The sequence below is a fragment of the Lepus europaeus genome, chromosome X (genome assembly GCF_033115175.1).
Source record: "Lepus europaeus isolate LE1 chromosome X, mLepTim1.pri, whole genome shotgun sequence".
In the NCBI taxonomy this organism is placed as follows: Eukaryota; Metazoa; Chordata; class Mammalia; order Lagomorpha; family Leporidae; genus Lepus; species Lepus europaeus.
In genome coordinates this window covers 36100156-36117572 of record NC_084850.1, presented here as the reverse complement: position 1 = coordinate 36117572, position 17417 = coordinate 36100156, and the positions used below count along the sequence as shown (strand labels likewise).

Here is a 17417-nt window from a genome sequence, read left to right as displayed (position 1 = left end):
AAGACATTACAAAAAATCAGCCAAACAAGGAGCTGGTTTTTTAAAAAAATGAATAAAATTAACATAACATTGGCTGAACTAACTAAAAAAAGAAAAGACCCAAATCAATAAAATCAGAGATGAAAATGGAAACGTAACAACAGACACCACAGAAATAAAAAGAATCATCAGAAATTACTACAAGGACTTGATGCCAGCAAACAGGGAAATCTATCAGAAATGGATAGATTCCTGGACACATGCAACCTACCTAAATTGAACCATGAAGACCTAAACAGACCCATAACTGAGTCAGAAATTAAAACAGTAATAAAGGCCCTCCCAACAAAGAAAAGCCCAGGACCAGATGGATTCACTGGTGAATTCTACCAGACATTTAAAGAAGAACTAACTCCATTTCTTCTCAAACTATTCAGAACAATTGAAATAGATGGAATCCTCCCAAATTCTTTCTATGAAGACAGCATCACCTTAATTCCTAAGCCAGAGAAAGATGCAGCATTGGAAGAGAATTACAGACCAATATCCCTGATGAACATAGACGCAAAAATCCTCAATAAAATTCTCACCAATAGAATGCAACAACACATTAGAAAAATCATCCACCCAGACTAAGTGGGATTTATCCCTGGTATGCAGGGATGGTTCAACGTTCGCAAAACAACCAACGTGATACATCACATCAACAAACTGCAGAAGAAAAATCATATGATTATCTCAATAGATGCACAGAAAGCATTCGATAAAATTCAACACCCTTTCATGATGAAAACCCTAAGCAAAATGGGTAAAGAATGAACATTCCTCAATACAATCAAAGCAATTTATGAAAAACCCACAGTCAGCATCCTATTGAATGGGGAAAAGTTGGAAGCATTTCCACTGAGATCTGGTACCAGTCAGGGATGCCTACTCTCACCACTATTATTCAACATAGTTCTGGAAGTTTTAGCCAGAGCCATCAGGCAAGAAAAAGAAATTAAAAGGATACAAATTGGGAAGGAAGAACTCAAACTATCCCTCTTTGCAGACGACATGATTCTTTATTTAGGGGATCCAAAGAACTCTACTAAGAGACTATTGGAACTCATAGAAGAGTTTGGCAACTTAGCAGGATATAAAATCAATGCACAAAAATCAACAGCCTTTGTATACACAGGCAATTCCACAGTTGAGAAAGAACTTCTAAGATCAATCCCATTCACAATAGCCACAAAAACAATCAAATACCTTGGAATAAACTTAACCAAGGACGTTAAAGATCTCTACAATGAGAATTACAAAATATTAAAGAAAGAAATAGAAGAGGACACCAAAAAATGGAAAAAATTCCATGCTCATGAATTGGAAGAATCAATATCATCAAAATGTCCATTCTCCCAAAAACAGTTTATAGATTGAATGCAATATCAATCAAAATACCAAACACATTCTTCTCAGATCTGGAAAAAATGATGCTGAAATTCATATGGAGACACAGGAGACCTCGAATAGCTAAAGCAGTTTTGTACAACAAAAACAAAGCCGGAGGCATCACAATACCAGATTTCAGGACATACTACAGGGCAGTTGTAATCAAAACAGCATGATAGTAGTGCAGAAACAGATGGATAGACCAATGGAACAGAATAGAAACACCAGAAATCAACCCAAACATCTACAGCCAACTTATATTTGATCAAGAATCTAAAACCAATTCCTGGAACAAGGACAGCCTATTCAATAAATGGTGCTGGGAAAACTGGATTTCCACGTGCAGAAGCTTGAAGCAAGACCCCTACCTTTCACATACACAAAAATCCACTCAACATGGATTAAAGACCTAAATCTACGACCCGACACCATCAAATTATTAGAGAAAATGGGAGAAACCCTGCAAGATATTGGCACCAGCAAAGACTTCCTGGAAAAGACCCTGGAGGCGCAGGCAGTCAAAGCCAAAATTAAATATCGGAATTGCATCAAATTGAGAAGTTTCTGTACTTCAAAAGAAACAGTCAGGAGAATGAAGAGGCAACAGAAAGAATGGGAAAAAATATTTGCAAACTAACCAACTGATAAAGGATTAATAACCAGAATCTACAAAGAGATCAAGAAACAAGAAACTCCACAACAACAAAACAAACAACCCACTTAAGAGATGGGCCAAGGACCTCAATAGACATTTTTCAAAAGAAGAAATCCAAACGGCCAACAGACACATGAAAAAATGTTCAAGATCACTAGCAATCAGGGAAATGCAAATCAAAACCACAATGAGGTTTAACCTCACCCCGGTGAGAATGGCTTACATTCAGAAATCTACCAACAACAGATGCTGGCGAGGATGTGGGGAAAAAGGGACACTAACCCACTGTTGGTGGGAATGCAAACTGGTTAAGCCACTATGGAACTCCTAAACCTGAACATAACCCTACCATGCAACCCAGCCATCCCACTCCTTGGAATTTACCCAAAGGAAATTAAACTGGCAAACAAAAGAGCTCTCTGCACATTAATGTTTATTGCAGCTCAGTTCACAATAGCTAAGACCTGGAACCAACCTAAATGCCCATCAACAGTAGACTGGATAAAGACATTATGGGATATGTACTCTATAGAATACTATACAGCAGTATAAAACAATGAAATCCAGTCATTTGCAACAAAATGGAGGAATCTGGAAAACGTCATGCTGAGTGAATTAAGCCAGTCCCAAAGGGACAAATATCATATGTTCTCCCTGTTCAGTGACAACTAACCAATCACCAAACAGGAAGCCTGTTAAGTTGAAATGGACACTACGAGAAACGGTGACTTGATCAGCCCTTGCCCTGACTGTTGATGAACAACTTAATACTTTATCCCTCTTGCTATTTTTTTGTCTGTTCTACTTAATACTATTGGTTTAATTCTGTAATTAATACACAGTTATTCTTGAGTGTTGAAACTTAACTGAAAAGTGATCCCTGTTAAACATATGAGTGGGAATAAGAGAGGGAAGAGATGTACAATTTTGGACATGCTCAAGCTGACTTGCCCCAAACGGTAGAGTTAGAAACACACCAGGGGATTCCAATTCAATCCCATCTAGGTGGCATGTACCAATGCCATCTCACTAGCCCAAGTGATCAATTTCTGTTGACAATTGATCATAATGATAGGACTAAGAATCAAAGGGATCACATAAATGAGACTAGTGTCTGAAAATACTAACCAATAGAACAAAAAAGGGAGAGAACGATCCAACATGGGAAGCGGGATACACTGCAGACTCATAGAATGGCAGATGTCCTAAACAGCACTCTGGCCTCAGAATCAGCCCTTAAGGCATTCGGATCTGGCTGAAAAGCCCATGAGAGTATTTCAGGCATGGAAAGCCAAGACACTCTGTGAAAAGAAAATGACCTAAAGGAAAGATCTCCACGAGTGAGATCCCAGCGGAAGGAACGGGTCATCAAAGAAGGAGGTACCTTTCTCTGAAGGGAGGAGAGAACTTCCACTTTGACTATGACCTTGTCTAAATATGATAAGAGTCGGTGAACTCAAAAGGCTTCCATAGCTTTGGCAACTCATGACAAGAGCTTAGAGTGATTACTGATGCCATAAACAAGAGTGTCAATTTGTTAAGTCAACAACAGGAGTCACTGTGCACTTACTCCCCATGTAGGATCTCTGTCCTTAATGTGGTGTACATTGTGATTTAATGCTATAACTAGTACTCAAACAGTACTTTACACTTTGTGCTTCTATGTGGGTGCAAACTGTTGAAATCTTTACTTAATATATACTAAACTGATCTTCTGTATATAAAGAGAATTGAAAATGAATCTTGATGTGAATGGAAGGGGAGAGGGAGTAGGAAAGGGGAGGGTTGCAGGTGGGAGGGAATTTATGGGAGGGGGAAAGCCATTGTAATCCATAAGCTCTACTTTGGAAATTTATATTTAGTAAATAAAGTTAAAAAAATAATATCTCTGTCATTTATTTGCTGTCTGACCATCAGTAACTTTCCTAGTTTCTCTGAGCATAGGAGATTTAATGGGAGTATGCATGGAAGCGGTACTCCAACACATAATAAAATGTAACTAGATCTATACCTTCCAAGAGCCAGCCTCTGGCAACACAATTCAAACCTTTGCATCTTGTTTTTAAAGGCAATAAAGGGTTGGCGCTCTGGCATAGCAGCTGGAGCCGCCACCTGTGGTGCCTTTATCCCATATGGGCACCGGTTCAAGTCCCAGCTGCTCCACTTCTGATCTGGCTCTCTGCTGTGGTCTGGGAAAGCAGTCTTTGGGCCCCTGCATCCATGTGGGAGACCCGGAGGAACTCCTGGATCATGGCTTCGAATCGACATAGCTCCAGCCGTTATGGCCATTTGGGGAGTGGACCAGCAGATGAAAGACCTCTCTCTCTTTCTGCCTCTCCTTCTCTCTGTGTAGCTCTGACTTTCAGATAAATAGATAAATCTTTAAAAAATTAGAGGCATTAATATTTTAAAGTAACAGACCAGAACATGGGAGATAGGTTTAGTAGTTCATTTAAAATATTCAGTAATTTTAGGGAATATGTTTTGGTATCGGTTTGAATGGTTTCAGCAACTATTTATTTTTTTAACTGAACCATGCAACAAAGAAGTTAACACTTAGATATGGTCCAGGGGTTTGCAAATTAAAGTGATTTGCTTCTCTTTGAGATTCATAATTCCACTTGGTTCACCTCTGGGCAGAGTCCTCTGAAATTGCATCTCTTGCATTCCCACTGCTCCCATCCTCATGCCTTCATGACTGCAAGGCCCTCTTGATAGGCCCTATTATTGTTTTCATAAAATACTTTGTAGACTATGTCATTCATTTAATCAAAACCCTTCCATGGCTCTCCAGTACCTTTAGGAAAAAGGGTACAAATTCTTTGGTATGCTACAATCTCACCCCAAAATAAAGTCCACGCTCCAGCCAGATTGGACTCCTCAGAAGCCCCAAACAGGCCATGCTTGAGCTTAGTCCAAACATTTGCTTGGAATTTTCCCCCTGCACAGCAGGGACTGCTTTCTGTTCTCTGCCTGTCCTAATCTATCCCATTGTGCAAAGCCTCAGATCCTTTCTCTAAGGACTCCAGTACCATTCATTAGCTTTTCCCCACAGCCCCCAACAGTCTATTCCTCTTAGTTTGGTACTTTGTATATGCAAATCATTCAGTTACTCACTGAATCCAATATGTATTTAGAGCCTATTCAGTGCCTAGTACTATGCTTGATGCTGAAGCTATAATTAAGGCCATGCCAACAGGCTATCTCTATCAAGGCCATGGCCAACAGGCTGTCTCTTGATATTCTAACCTCTTGAGGGCAATGGTCACCTCTTACATGTTTTGTGTGTCTTCTTCACTGCCTAGAAATACTAAAGGTTATGAACAGACTCTTAGTAAATGAGTAACTGAGCACAAAGACAGATCATCACATTGATTATGATATTGACTACTCAATATGACCTTGCATCCCCTTGCTCCCAACTTGCTGGGTGGGCCTAGAGAATCAGACAACCTCTTTGTTTTTCAGTAACCACTTAACAAAGTAGGAGGCAGCAGATCTTGGAGATGGCAGAAAGGCATTCTTCTCTTTGATAGGGGCCTGGTACCATTAACCAATTCTTGGTGGGCAGGCAGTATTCATGGGCAGCCTCTGTGTATTCCTTGTCACATATATTGTGTACACCCATTTAAGTTCCTCTCTCTGTAATCCATTTGGTAACTCAAGTTCCTTAAGTGTAAAGCTATGTTTCATCAATACATATCCTTTCAGAACAATGCTTGGCACATGGTAGGAGTTCCACAAAAGTTTGTCAAGGGAAAGAATGAATAGAAGTGAACTATCTTCTTTCCTTTTATTACCAGCTGTAGCAATTCACAAACCACTCCATTTCCTTTCAGTTCCTTTATGTTACACACTTAAAACCAGTGATACTGACATAACCTCTCCAAAGATGAGTGAATACATGAACACCCAAAGTACTCTGAAAGGCCGCTGCTGAGGAGCTGTGTCCTAGAGAAAGCCATCTTCTTGCACAAGGCTAAATGGAATAATTTGTTTGGTATTAAAACCTCATCACCCATGACATCAAAGATCTGTGGGTTCGAAAGGACGGTAGAAACTCTCTCTGTAGCACTGTGCAAATGACTACCTGATGTTTTTGTTCCCACTTTTTTTCTTGGCCTCCTTTCCAGGAAATGGACTGGAAGAACTAGGAATTGATTAAAAATAGACTTCGTGTGAGGAAAACAAATATGCACTTGACAAAATGAAAGTCTCTAAGCCTCAGAATGCTTATTGCTAGCTATATTTAGACCTTGGGTCTAGGTCTCTGGCTCTGGTTCTGGCTCTGGCTCTGGCTCTGGCTCTGGCTCTGGCTCTGGCTCTGGCTGGAAAATATCCCAGGTCAAGGAACAACTTTTCCCTGTGTTGTGGGAGCATCCTCTCTTCAGTCTCATAGTCTGAGCTTATACCTGGTTGGACTGTCTCCTGAAAAAAAAAAGCTAAGCAAGTCTTTTTCTGCTAGCTTCAGCCTTGAATTGTTAGTACCACAGCCTTGGGAGAGGGGAAAGAGATGCCTGAGACTGGCCTCCAGGCATTGGGTAGGTGAGATCTATTTTCAGGCTTCGATCTTTAAAAGAAGTGTTCCCATGACCCCTTTCAGTAACCTTGTCTAATAGTTTATTTTCCTGGTGAAAAGGGATTTCTTCTTTTTTATTCTTTTCAACAAATGTCACTCCCTTTTCATCAGCTCTCTACTCATGCCCAGCCCTATGCTAGAACTCAGGGATATAGATAAAATTAAGTCTTGTTTCCTGCCCTTAGGGAGCTCATAGTTTAGCACAGTTCCTTATAAAATTTCTTCATTAAAGACAATACTGGTATAACCCTCTTTTAAAAAGAAAGTCAGTTATTATGAAGTTCACATTAACATGAAGATAAACTGTGCTTAAGCCTTTACAAAAAATCACCTGAGTGCTCAGCTAAATGGAATTTAAAGAAGGATTTTGTGTATTTAAACCTTTTCTAGAAACACACCTATCACAGAAAGAAAGATGTGTCTGCAAGGGATTGCTTCTAAGTCCTCTCAGTGGGGCCCCTGTCTGCAGCTCAGGATTGCAGGCTGGGCTCCCACTATTTCCCAGCCCCAGGAGGCCATGGAATGGAAAAAGAGAGGGGAGCAGGCCAGAGAAGGGAGGAAGATGGAAACAGGAAGGTCAGAAGAAGGAGGAAAGAAAATGGGAGAGATGGACACAAAAGGGGAGGGAGTGAGGGATAAGGGGAAGCAAGAGGTAAGAGAGAAAAATAATTTCAATTCTTATAAGGCCTATTTTATTTTCCTTTGATCATTTTTGGAAGGATGGGCTCAGGCAGTACAATTATAGCAAGCTCTTAATCATTGCCACTAAGTAAGTCCTTTATAAGTGTTAGTTATTATTACAACATGAATAATTGAGCCATTCAGATTATCCCTAAACCTCATTTGAGTCTTTTAAATTTCTCTTACTCTACTGCCACACATGTCAATGAAATGAGACGGATGCGAGCAAAAAAGATAAATGGCCCCTGTGAGTTCTCCTCCTTCCCTGCCTCCAGCCTGTCAGCACTGGCCTGCAACAGTAAGGGATGTGTGTTCACTCCTCTGATGCCTCTAAATCTAGCTCCATCCAGCCCTTCTCCTTATACGCTCCCTCAGATTCTGAAGCAAATATGTGCATGGACGTGTTCTGCACCACCTACTCACACATCCCTGTGGATTCCACCTTCTAGGTTGTCCTTAAAAATATTCCCAGATTTCTATTATCCCCAAACCAACTTAATCCAGGTTCCATTCTCTGTGGCCTGAACTATTGCAGCGGCCTCCTAACTGCTCTGGTCTCTAACTGTTCAAGCCCATCTTCTATGCTATATAATTCAATGCTTGCCAACTGCCCACAGGATCAAGTCTGAAGTTGTTCCTATGGCCAAAGGGATCGCTGTCATCTGACTTCTGACTACAGCTCTGCCCTCATCTCCTACCACAACTTCTATAATTATCTCTACTTCCGACCTCCTGACAAATGTCCAGAACAGCCTCCCTCTCTCTACCCCCTTGTAATTTGTCTCCTAATTCCCTACTTATCCTTTAAGTCTTAGTTCCTATATGACCTCTTCTTCACACTGACCTGTACTCCAGCAAGCTCTGTCTTTCACTTATTTGGGATGCCAGGGTTCCCACTATATCCACAAATCATCAATGTACTTATCACAATATATTGCAATCAATTGTTCACATCTGTCTTCTCTATTAGTCTAGGAACTCCTCATTGGCAACATCTGTATTCCAAGCACCTAAATTTTTTAAGTAAATGGGAATTAGAAGGCAGAGAGCCAGAATAAGTGTAGAACTGTCACCAAACCTGCTGTACTTGCTGTTCCTTCTGCTTGAAACACTTGGGTTGCTCTCTCATCTCATTCAAGTTTCTGCACAAACCTTACCTCCTCATAGAGGCCTTCCCTGGCTACTCTATCTTAGTACATGCATACTCATATACCAACTCATCACAATCTATCTACTTCTCCTGTTTCATTCTTCACAGCTCTGATCACCACTTTGCATGATGTTATATATTTGTGTGTTTATATCTCCCTTACTGGAACATAAGCCCAAAGGGATAAAAGGACTTTTGCTCTGTTTGGCACTGAATCTTCAGTGTCTACAATAGGATCAGATAACTATTTGTTGAGTGCTGTTGAAATTGGACACACACAGAGCTGGGTTTGATTCCGACTTTTACCATTTTCAAGATCTGTGTGACCTAAGATTAGTAGTCTCCTCATCTGTAAAATGGGATAACTCTACATACTCCATAGGTAAGAATTATATGAGATCAAATATCTGAAAGTACCTTGCATGATCCCTGGTACAGAGAAGGTAGGTAAAGCCTGTTAGCTGAAATCTATTAACAGACCAGGGTCTTCTAATTCTCTGATCCCCACCATGCACTCTTCCCCATTCTGAGCCCTTCTAATGCACACTGTAGTTGAACTATGCCTGGGGCTCAACACTTACTTGCCACAGTTGTAGAGGTCACAGCAGAAGCAGGTGTTGCCCCGGATGCGAGGTGTGCAGAACCCACGGCTGAGGTGTGGACAGTTCACCTGAGAGTACACAACAGTGAAGCAATGAGCTGGCATTGCATGGGAAGCAGGGCCCTCTGGGGTTGGAAATACAAGTTAGTGACTGATGAAAATGTTTAAGGATGGATGTGAAATGGACGCACCAACGTATGAAAGGGATGGGGCTGGGCAGGCAGCTAGCCAAACTTATCTATGAGGCTTGTGTCCAGCCCCAGCCCCAACCCTCAGTGCCCCATCCCTGAAGGGTGGTGATGGAGAGGAAGAAGGACAGATGGAAGGACAGACAGAACAATTGGTGGTAGGAAATGAAGATTCAAGAGGAGAGGAAATCAGGGTATAGGAGGAAAGAGGATCAGGTGGGAAGGAAGACAGAGGGGTCATCACATGCACTCTGAAGTACGATAGTACCTCTCTAGCTGCCTGGGTAAGGTTCCTCATAACCCTCGCGGAAGGAGAATTTTTTGTTGAGGAACTTATGACCTTATATAGGAAAAATAGGATTAGGGGGACCAGTGTTACAAGTGAACCTATGGAAGTCATTATTCATATTTTTATACTCATCAAATTAATGCAAGAAAGCTATCATGACAAAATCAAGAGAACACAATGACATTTAACACATTTTGAATATGCCAAAAAAATTCTTAAAACTGAAAAAAAAAATTCCATTTACCATCTCTTATTTGAAAGAAATTTTCCAGGCTCTCTCCTGCAATATGGATGCAATAGAGTGCTCATCAATTTGTTTTCTTTGTTATAGGGAGTATTTATAGGAAATGGACAATTTTTAATATTGTATCTTTCATCCAAGTGTTCAGTGCCTTTCTGAGAAGCTGTTAACACATTCCTATTTCTAGTCCTCCCTTCTAACCTGAAAATAGTTGGAAAATGGTCAATTTGTGGTTGGTCAAAGAAAAAAGGAAGCAAGCAGATAGCAGAACCATAACAAAAGCCTTTGCGCCAGCGTCCTGCCTCAACAGGCTAATCCTCGCCTAGTGGCGCCAGCACACCAGGTTCTAGTCCCGGTCGGGGTGCTGGATTCTGTCCCGGTTGCCACTCTTCCAGGCCAGCTCTCTGCTGTGGCCAGGGAGTGCAGTGGAGAATGGCCCAAGTGCTTGGGCCCTGCACCTGCATGGGAGACCAGAAGCACCTGGCTCCTGGCTTCGGATCAGCGCAGCGTGCCGGCCGCGGTGCCGGGGCCGCGGTGGCCACTCTGTCTGTCAAAAAAAAAAAGAGCCTTTGCTATGATGCCTTGGGAGCAGGACCATCACTCAGCCTAACTCCAATGGCACCATTCACATTATATTTTATGTAAAATGGCTCCTAAAGTTGTGCAAATGCAGTGGCCATTTTATATCCACGTGTCTTCCTTCTTTTGTTCCAATCACATTTATAATTTTCTTAACCAATCTTGAGGAAACTTGCTTCAATTAGAGGAAATAGTGTAACAAATTGTCAAAGTTCCTGGAAGCATAAGTACAGTTTCATATGAAGGGATCCCTGGATTGGGATTATTGTGTTCTGAAATGAAAGTTCTTCTAAAAGTACCTGGAGTCATGCTTCACCTCATTGTTCATTGCCTCTAGTTCTGCCTGAGGTAACATAGAGCACAAGGAGAGGCGCATGGGACAGGAAAGATGTATTCAAGCATTACCACTTGCTTCAAAAGTTCACAGAAAAGGTAATTAACAATCAGTTTCTTTGGGTACCCAAAATTAAAATTCATGCATAATTCACGCATTTCCTATGAACATTTTGAAGAACCCTCCTAATTAGGCAAGCCTCCTGAGGGTGTGGTGAGAGGGTCAAGGCTAACAGTCCAGGCCTTCCCAGTGCCTTGTTGTGGACAAGGCTTCTCAATTACTCTTTCCGCCTCCAGGTCCCTCCTTATGTGTGGAAGTCAGGCCTCCTTAGTCCAGGCAACTGAACCAGCATCCACAGAAATGGGGAGGGGATGACCTATGGTCTCTCTATTCTCATCTGTCTCTCTTGAGATGAAAGCCACATACTGAGGGGTTGCTGGTTGTTGTTAGAGATGCAGCCTGTGGCCACAGAACAAAGTAAATTTGATTATGCTTCATGAGGCTCCAACCTATCACCATGGCCTCATTAGCACTGTGTTCTGACCCACTGAACAAATCATCTACAGATACATAACAGTAAGCCTCTTAGGATCACAAAAAGGGTAAAAGAAAGGTGATTTCAGGCAGAACAAGAGACTTTCTCAGAAGTTAAAGACATGCAGTCACATTCTGACTCACTTCTTCAGCTTCTTTCTGGGATGTCTTGGGGACATAGTGGCACCGGTTAGCATACAGTGGCTTCAGATCCTGGAAAGGAAAACACCAAACCAAAGGAATTTGGGATTTGGAAAATAAAACAGCAAGAGCTCTCCTTGGTAATAAAAGGTTTGAGCACACACACACACACACACACCCTGGAATAGGCAATGGGTTGGGTTAACTTCTGAAAGTTACCCATTTAGGGAGCCTCAGAATGTAATGATCACACAAAAATATTCTAATAACAGTTTTTTACTGGGCTATTGGTGAATGAGAAATTAAGAAATAAATTCAGAAACAAGTTTCTTGAAATTTACTCTCTGGTTTCTTCTTATTTTTAGTAATTGTCTTCTTTCAGTCACCAGGAAACAAAATTCAAACCTCCATGTTACTGTCACATTACACACCCAAATGGAGGGAGCACAGCTTTAGGACAGCACTAGGACTGACTGACTTGTGTTGTCATTTCCCAGCTTTTTTAAGAGAAAGAGCTCAGGAAGCCAGCCCCTGGAGGGTTGGCAGCTGCTGAGACAGCTATAGATATCAACTCAACTGAACTACAAGCCATTTTCACTCAACTACATGGATTAGATAATGCCACCACACTCCAAAAGTACTACCAAAGCCCAGAAACCTAACGTGGGGCTCTAGGACAGTTGATTTACCCAGTTGGCTTAGCTAGATTTCTGGTGAGAATCTATTCCTGCTCTCGGGTTTTGGGATTGGGGTAGAACAGAAAGACACAAACCAGGGATGCCTGGAAGTGACAGGGATTCCAGGGGCCCCTGGATAGTGAAGAAAAAACACATGATGTTAACTCTTGAGGATCCTTGAGGGAGGGAGATACTGGGGAAGCATATACAATGTAATCGTCAGATGTTGTTGAGTTTGCAGAAAGGACCTGATTGAGAACTCTTTCCAATTCTGTGCAAAAAAGGCTACTCCCAGGTCAGTTATCTGATTGGTTCATATAGCATACTTCATTAGCATACAATTTCAGTGCCCTCTGATTGGTTTATTATCCTAGTAATCTGAATGGTTGTTATCCTAGCTCTCTGATTGGTTGTTATCCTAAACCCCTGATTGGTTGTTATCCCTGTTTCCTGATTGGTTGTTATTCTACTCCTCCTGAGTGGCTAAATCTGGATCCAGTTTTCAGAAAGGGGCCCTATGGGAGAGAGTCACTCTGTGTATAAAAGAGATAGCACTGTCAAGCTTCTTTGGCATCCCTCTTCCCTTGGCATCCCTTCCTGACTGCTGTGGCAGGAGATTTCTCACTTTCAGTAAATCTCACTTTGCTCACTGTTCCTGTCTACAAGCATTGTCCTGCAACAGAAGCTTCGAGACAGGGGATTGGAGTTCACTTTCAGGCTTAACACTAAATTTCTCAGTGGTAGGGGATTCTACCAAAGGGAATTTAGGACAGGACAGCAGTTTATGCAAACTGACCCTAGAGGTTTGGCCCAAGTACCCAGGCAAAGGGAATCTATTGCCTCCCTCCCTTCTGCCCCCACTTCTCTTGCCATTGCCAATAATCGTGGTGGCTGCTTTTTCTCACACAAGTAATTTGGCACCTCCTATATTTGGCACCCAAGTGCTTTGTGCTTCCTAGCCAGCTACCCCACCAAAGACCTAGGACTTTGCATCAGCTACTTCTATGTGAACCTTCTGACTTCTCAATGTCCTGAAGGTACATTACCCAGATAGTTTAGCCTCGAAAGGAATGAGGGTTTTACACTAACACTTGGCAGAGGTTATTCTCCAAGTTTGGGTAATGGCAGAAGTCATTTTTATCCTGCTAAAGAGTTGGCTTGATCAAAGCCCTCCTGACCTGGTTTTGCAAAAAGTACTGAGCCACCAACTGCCCTAAATGAAGAAAGATATGTGTGAGGTTGTCTGATTGTTGCTTCTGGCTGCTACTCTTCACTCAGGCCCCAGCAAAGGAACAAGAACAGGCAATTGGGAGATAAGAAAAGATCATTCAGCTAGAGCTCATCAACCTGTTTAAACGCAAGGGCCACCAGATATGCTGTGAAGGGGTGCAAAGAGAAATTGTTTTATGCTCAGAGTCTACTTTGTACCAGGCCTCTCTCAGGGTATGTTCATATCCCTTTTTTAAATTTTATTTAAGGTACACAAATTTCATGTATTTCATGTATACAAACTTAGGAACATAGTGATACTTCCCACCCTACCCTCCCTCCCATCCATGCTCGCTCCTTTCCTCCTCCTTCCTCTCCTATTCCCTTTCTTAATTTTTACAATGATCTGCTTTCAGTTTACTTTATATTCATAAGATTAACCCTAAACTAAGTAAAGAGTTCAACAAATAGTATGAATCCGTTATTTAATTTCATTCTAATACTAAATCTGAAATGTAGGTTACTATTATATTCACCAGAAACTGACATAAGAAGGTAAACTGAATTTCACAGCTAGTTAAAGGCTATAGTAAGGAGAAGGGAAAGAAAGGAAACACAAAGAGAGAGAGAGAGAGAAAGAGAGAGAGAGAGAATAGGACAAATGTGAAAGGGATGCATGGGAAGGCAGGTCTTGAAAGGACATACAGATTCACTCAAATAAAAGGAACAGGACAAAATATTAACAGGGCAGTCTAGCTCCAACCCACTACATCTGTGCTAGGGTCCAAATGTATCTTTCATTTACATTGGCCAGGAGATATCATCATAGATGAATAAAGCCTCCTTCTTCAAAACCCCTTGGGTGTCATAGAGGACTGGCAGATGTCTTAGGGAAGGTATAATGTAAGTAGAAATGTTTTCTTAAACAGTTATCTAGCCTTAACTCCAAACCTTTATATCAAATATTATATTGCAAGTCACTACCTGCAGGTGGTACAGAGGCCATGGACTCAGAGTAAAATAGGTGATCATTATAAGAAACTCCAAGTAAATAGAATTTGGGTCTTTGCCCATTGATTTTGAATGAGACCAATGATAAAAAGCAAAGAAACAAACAATAGGAGAATCAAGGAAATGCAAATCAAAGCCAGTAGTGAACTACTGCTTCATACCCACTAGGATAGGTAGAATCAAAAAATCTGGTAATAATGACAGTTGGCAAGGATAGAAAAATCAGAACCCTCATATGCTGCCAATGGGAATATAAAATAGTACAGGTACTTTGAAAACCAGTCTGGAAGTTCCTCAAACAAACATAGTTACTATATAACACAAAAATCCCACGCCTAAAGGGAAAGAAATGAAAATGGAAACAGATGTCTGTGCAGACTTGTACACAAGTGTTTATAGCAGCATTATTCATAATAGTCAAAAGGTGGAAATAATCCAAATAGCCATTAACTAGTAAATGGACAACCAAAATGTTGCACATCTATACAATGGAACATTATAGGACCATAAAAAGAAATAAATTACTGATACATGCTACAATTTGCTTGAACCTTATACTATGTAAAAAAAAGTCAATCTCATAAGAATATGTTACAGTTCCATTAATATAAAATGCCTCTAGAATAGGGATAGCTCTAAAAAAGAAAGTAGATTATTGTTTGCTTAGGGCTGGTGGATGAGGGAATAGAGAAGCAATAGTGAAAGGTAGAGGAATTCTTTTTGAGGTGATGAAACTTTACTCAATTTGATTGTGGTGATAGTTGTACATAAATATGAATATACTAAAAATAATTTAATTATACATTGTAAGTAGGTGACATGTGCAAGATGTGAACTATATCTCAGTAAATCTGTTTTTGAGAAGCATTAGGAATGGATGAAGGAGGGAAAGGAAGGAAACCATTTTAGCTCATGATGCCATCAAAGTCTACTGCAGGTTTCTTAACCACTAGGCCCATGTTGCCATGCAGACTGCCTCAGAGTGAATATTTTTTGTCAAATGGGGATAATAATGCCTTCCCTATATATCTCTCAGGATTGCAATGGGTCTCAAATGATATAATAGACGTGAAAACACACTGAAAAGCTAAATGCATGATACAAAAACAAGAAAGTATTGTACTGTTAATAGAAAGTATTGTCCTGTTAATACAAAATAACATACATACCATGATTGACTGCAACCATGCTGCAAAAATAGTTATATACTCAAAGGGTGATATACAAAAACAACAATAATCATGGATGTTTAAAGTTATTGACTTGTCAGTTGCCTTTTAAAGAGGGAAATTTTTAAGAAAAAGATGGCAGACACTCGTCTTGTTTGTGTGATCCCTTTTACTCTGAGACCTATCAGAGTCAATTTCAGTTCACAACGGATAACTCTGATAGGTCTAAGAGTAAAAGGGATCACACAAACAAGACGAGTGTCTGCTAATACTAACTGATAGAATCAAAAAGGGAGAGAACGATCCAACATGGGAAGTGGGATACACAGCAGACTCATAGAATGGCAGATGTCCTAAACAACACTCTGGCCTCAGAATCAGCCCTTAAGGCATTCGGATCTGGCTGAAGAGCCCATGAGAGTATTGTAGGCATGGAAAGCGAAGACACTATGGAAAAGAAAAAAAAGAAGAAGACCTAAATGAAAGATCTCTGTGAGTGAGATCCCAGTGGAAAGAACAGGGCCATCAAAGATGGAGGTACCTTTCTTTGAAGGGAGGAGAGAACTTCCACTTTGACCATGACCCTATCAGAATAAGATCAAAGTCGGCGAACCCTAAAGGCTTCCATAGCCTTGGCAACTCATGACTAGAGCCTAGGGAGATTACTGACACCATAAACAAGAGTGTCAAATTGTTAAGTCAGGAACAGGAGTCACTGTGTACTTACATCTCACGTGGGATCTGTCCTTAATGTGTTGTCTAATGTGAAGTGATGCTATAACTAGTACTGAAACAGTATTTTTACACTTTGTGTTTCTGTGTGGGTGCAAACTGATGAACTCTTTACTAATTATATACTGAATCGATCTTCTGTATATAAAGATAATTGGAAATGAAAAAAAAATCTGGTGTTAAATTGGAAATGGCATAAAAAATTAATTAATTTTTAAAAAGTATCATGTAGGATCTCTGTCTTTAATGTGCTGTACACTGTTATTTAATGCCATAACTAGTACTCCAACAGTATTTTTTCACTTTGTGTTGCTATATGAGGGCAAACTCTTGAAATCTTTACTTAATATATACTAAACTGATCTTCTGTATATAAAGAGAATTGAAAATGATGTGAATGGAAGGGGAGAAGGAGCGGGAAAGGGGAGGGTTGTGGGTGGGAGGGAAGTTATGGGGGGGAAGCCATTATAATCCATAAGCTGTACTTTGGAAATTTATATTCATTAAATAAAAGTTTAATAAAAAAAAAAAGAAAAAGAAAAAAGATGGCTACTCTCAGCTAAAACCAAAAGGTATAGTTCTGATAGAAGAGTCTGTATTTATATTGATGGCCCTGAAATAACATAAGGCCAAGCAAGATCTTTTCTACCTCTTATTTTTCCCTTGCCCAGAAGTTATTTCCTGAGATGCCACTTCAAACATAGCCTTAGTTATAATACTGACCATCTGAATTCCTGTAACTCATGACTAGAGCCTAGGGAGATTACTGACGCCATAAACAAGAGTGTCAAATTGTTAAGGCAGGAACAGGAGTCACTGTGTACTGACATCTCATGTGGGATCTGTCCTTAATGTGTTGTCCAATGTGAAGTAATGCTATAACTAGTACTGAAACAGTATTTTTACACTTTGTGTTTCTGTGTGGGTGCAAACTGATGAAATCTTTACTTAATATATACTGAATCGATCTTCTGTATGTAAAGATAATTGAAAATGAAAAAAAAAACAAACCTGGTGTTAAATTGGAAATTGCATAGAAAATTAATTAATTTTTAAAAAATATTATGTAGAATCTCTGTCTTTAATGTGCTGTACACTGTTATTTAATGTTATAACTGGTACTCCAACAGTATTTTTTCACTTTGTGTTGCTATGTGGGGGCAAACTGTTGAAAAAAAAAAAGAATTCCTGTAATCTTGGCAAACAAGGGACCATGCCTCTTCTGTGTGGGAGG

At 40.4% G+C, this 17417-nt stretch overlaps 1 protein-coding gene across 2 annotated transcripts in view; it reads right to left on the bottom strand.

Annotated features, from left to right (window-relative positions):
• The window catches only part of TMEM255A (transmembrane protein 255A), an 82484-nt gene that overhangs the window by 38757 nt on the left and 26310 nt on the right, over window positions 1–17417 (bottom strand). For both annotated transcript variants that reach the window (XM_062184559.1, XM_062184560.1), the window contains 2 exons: window positions 11389–11457; window positions 9060–9148 (listed from right to left, as the gene is read on the bottom strand). In XM_062184559.1, the coding sequence (XP_062040543.1) occupies window positions 9060–9148; window positions 11389–11457 (158 nt within the window). The remainder of the gene's footprint in view (window positions 1–9059; window positions 9149–11388; window positions 11458–17417) is intronic.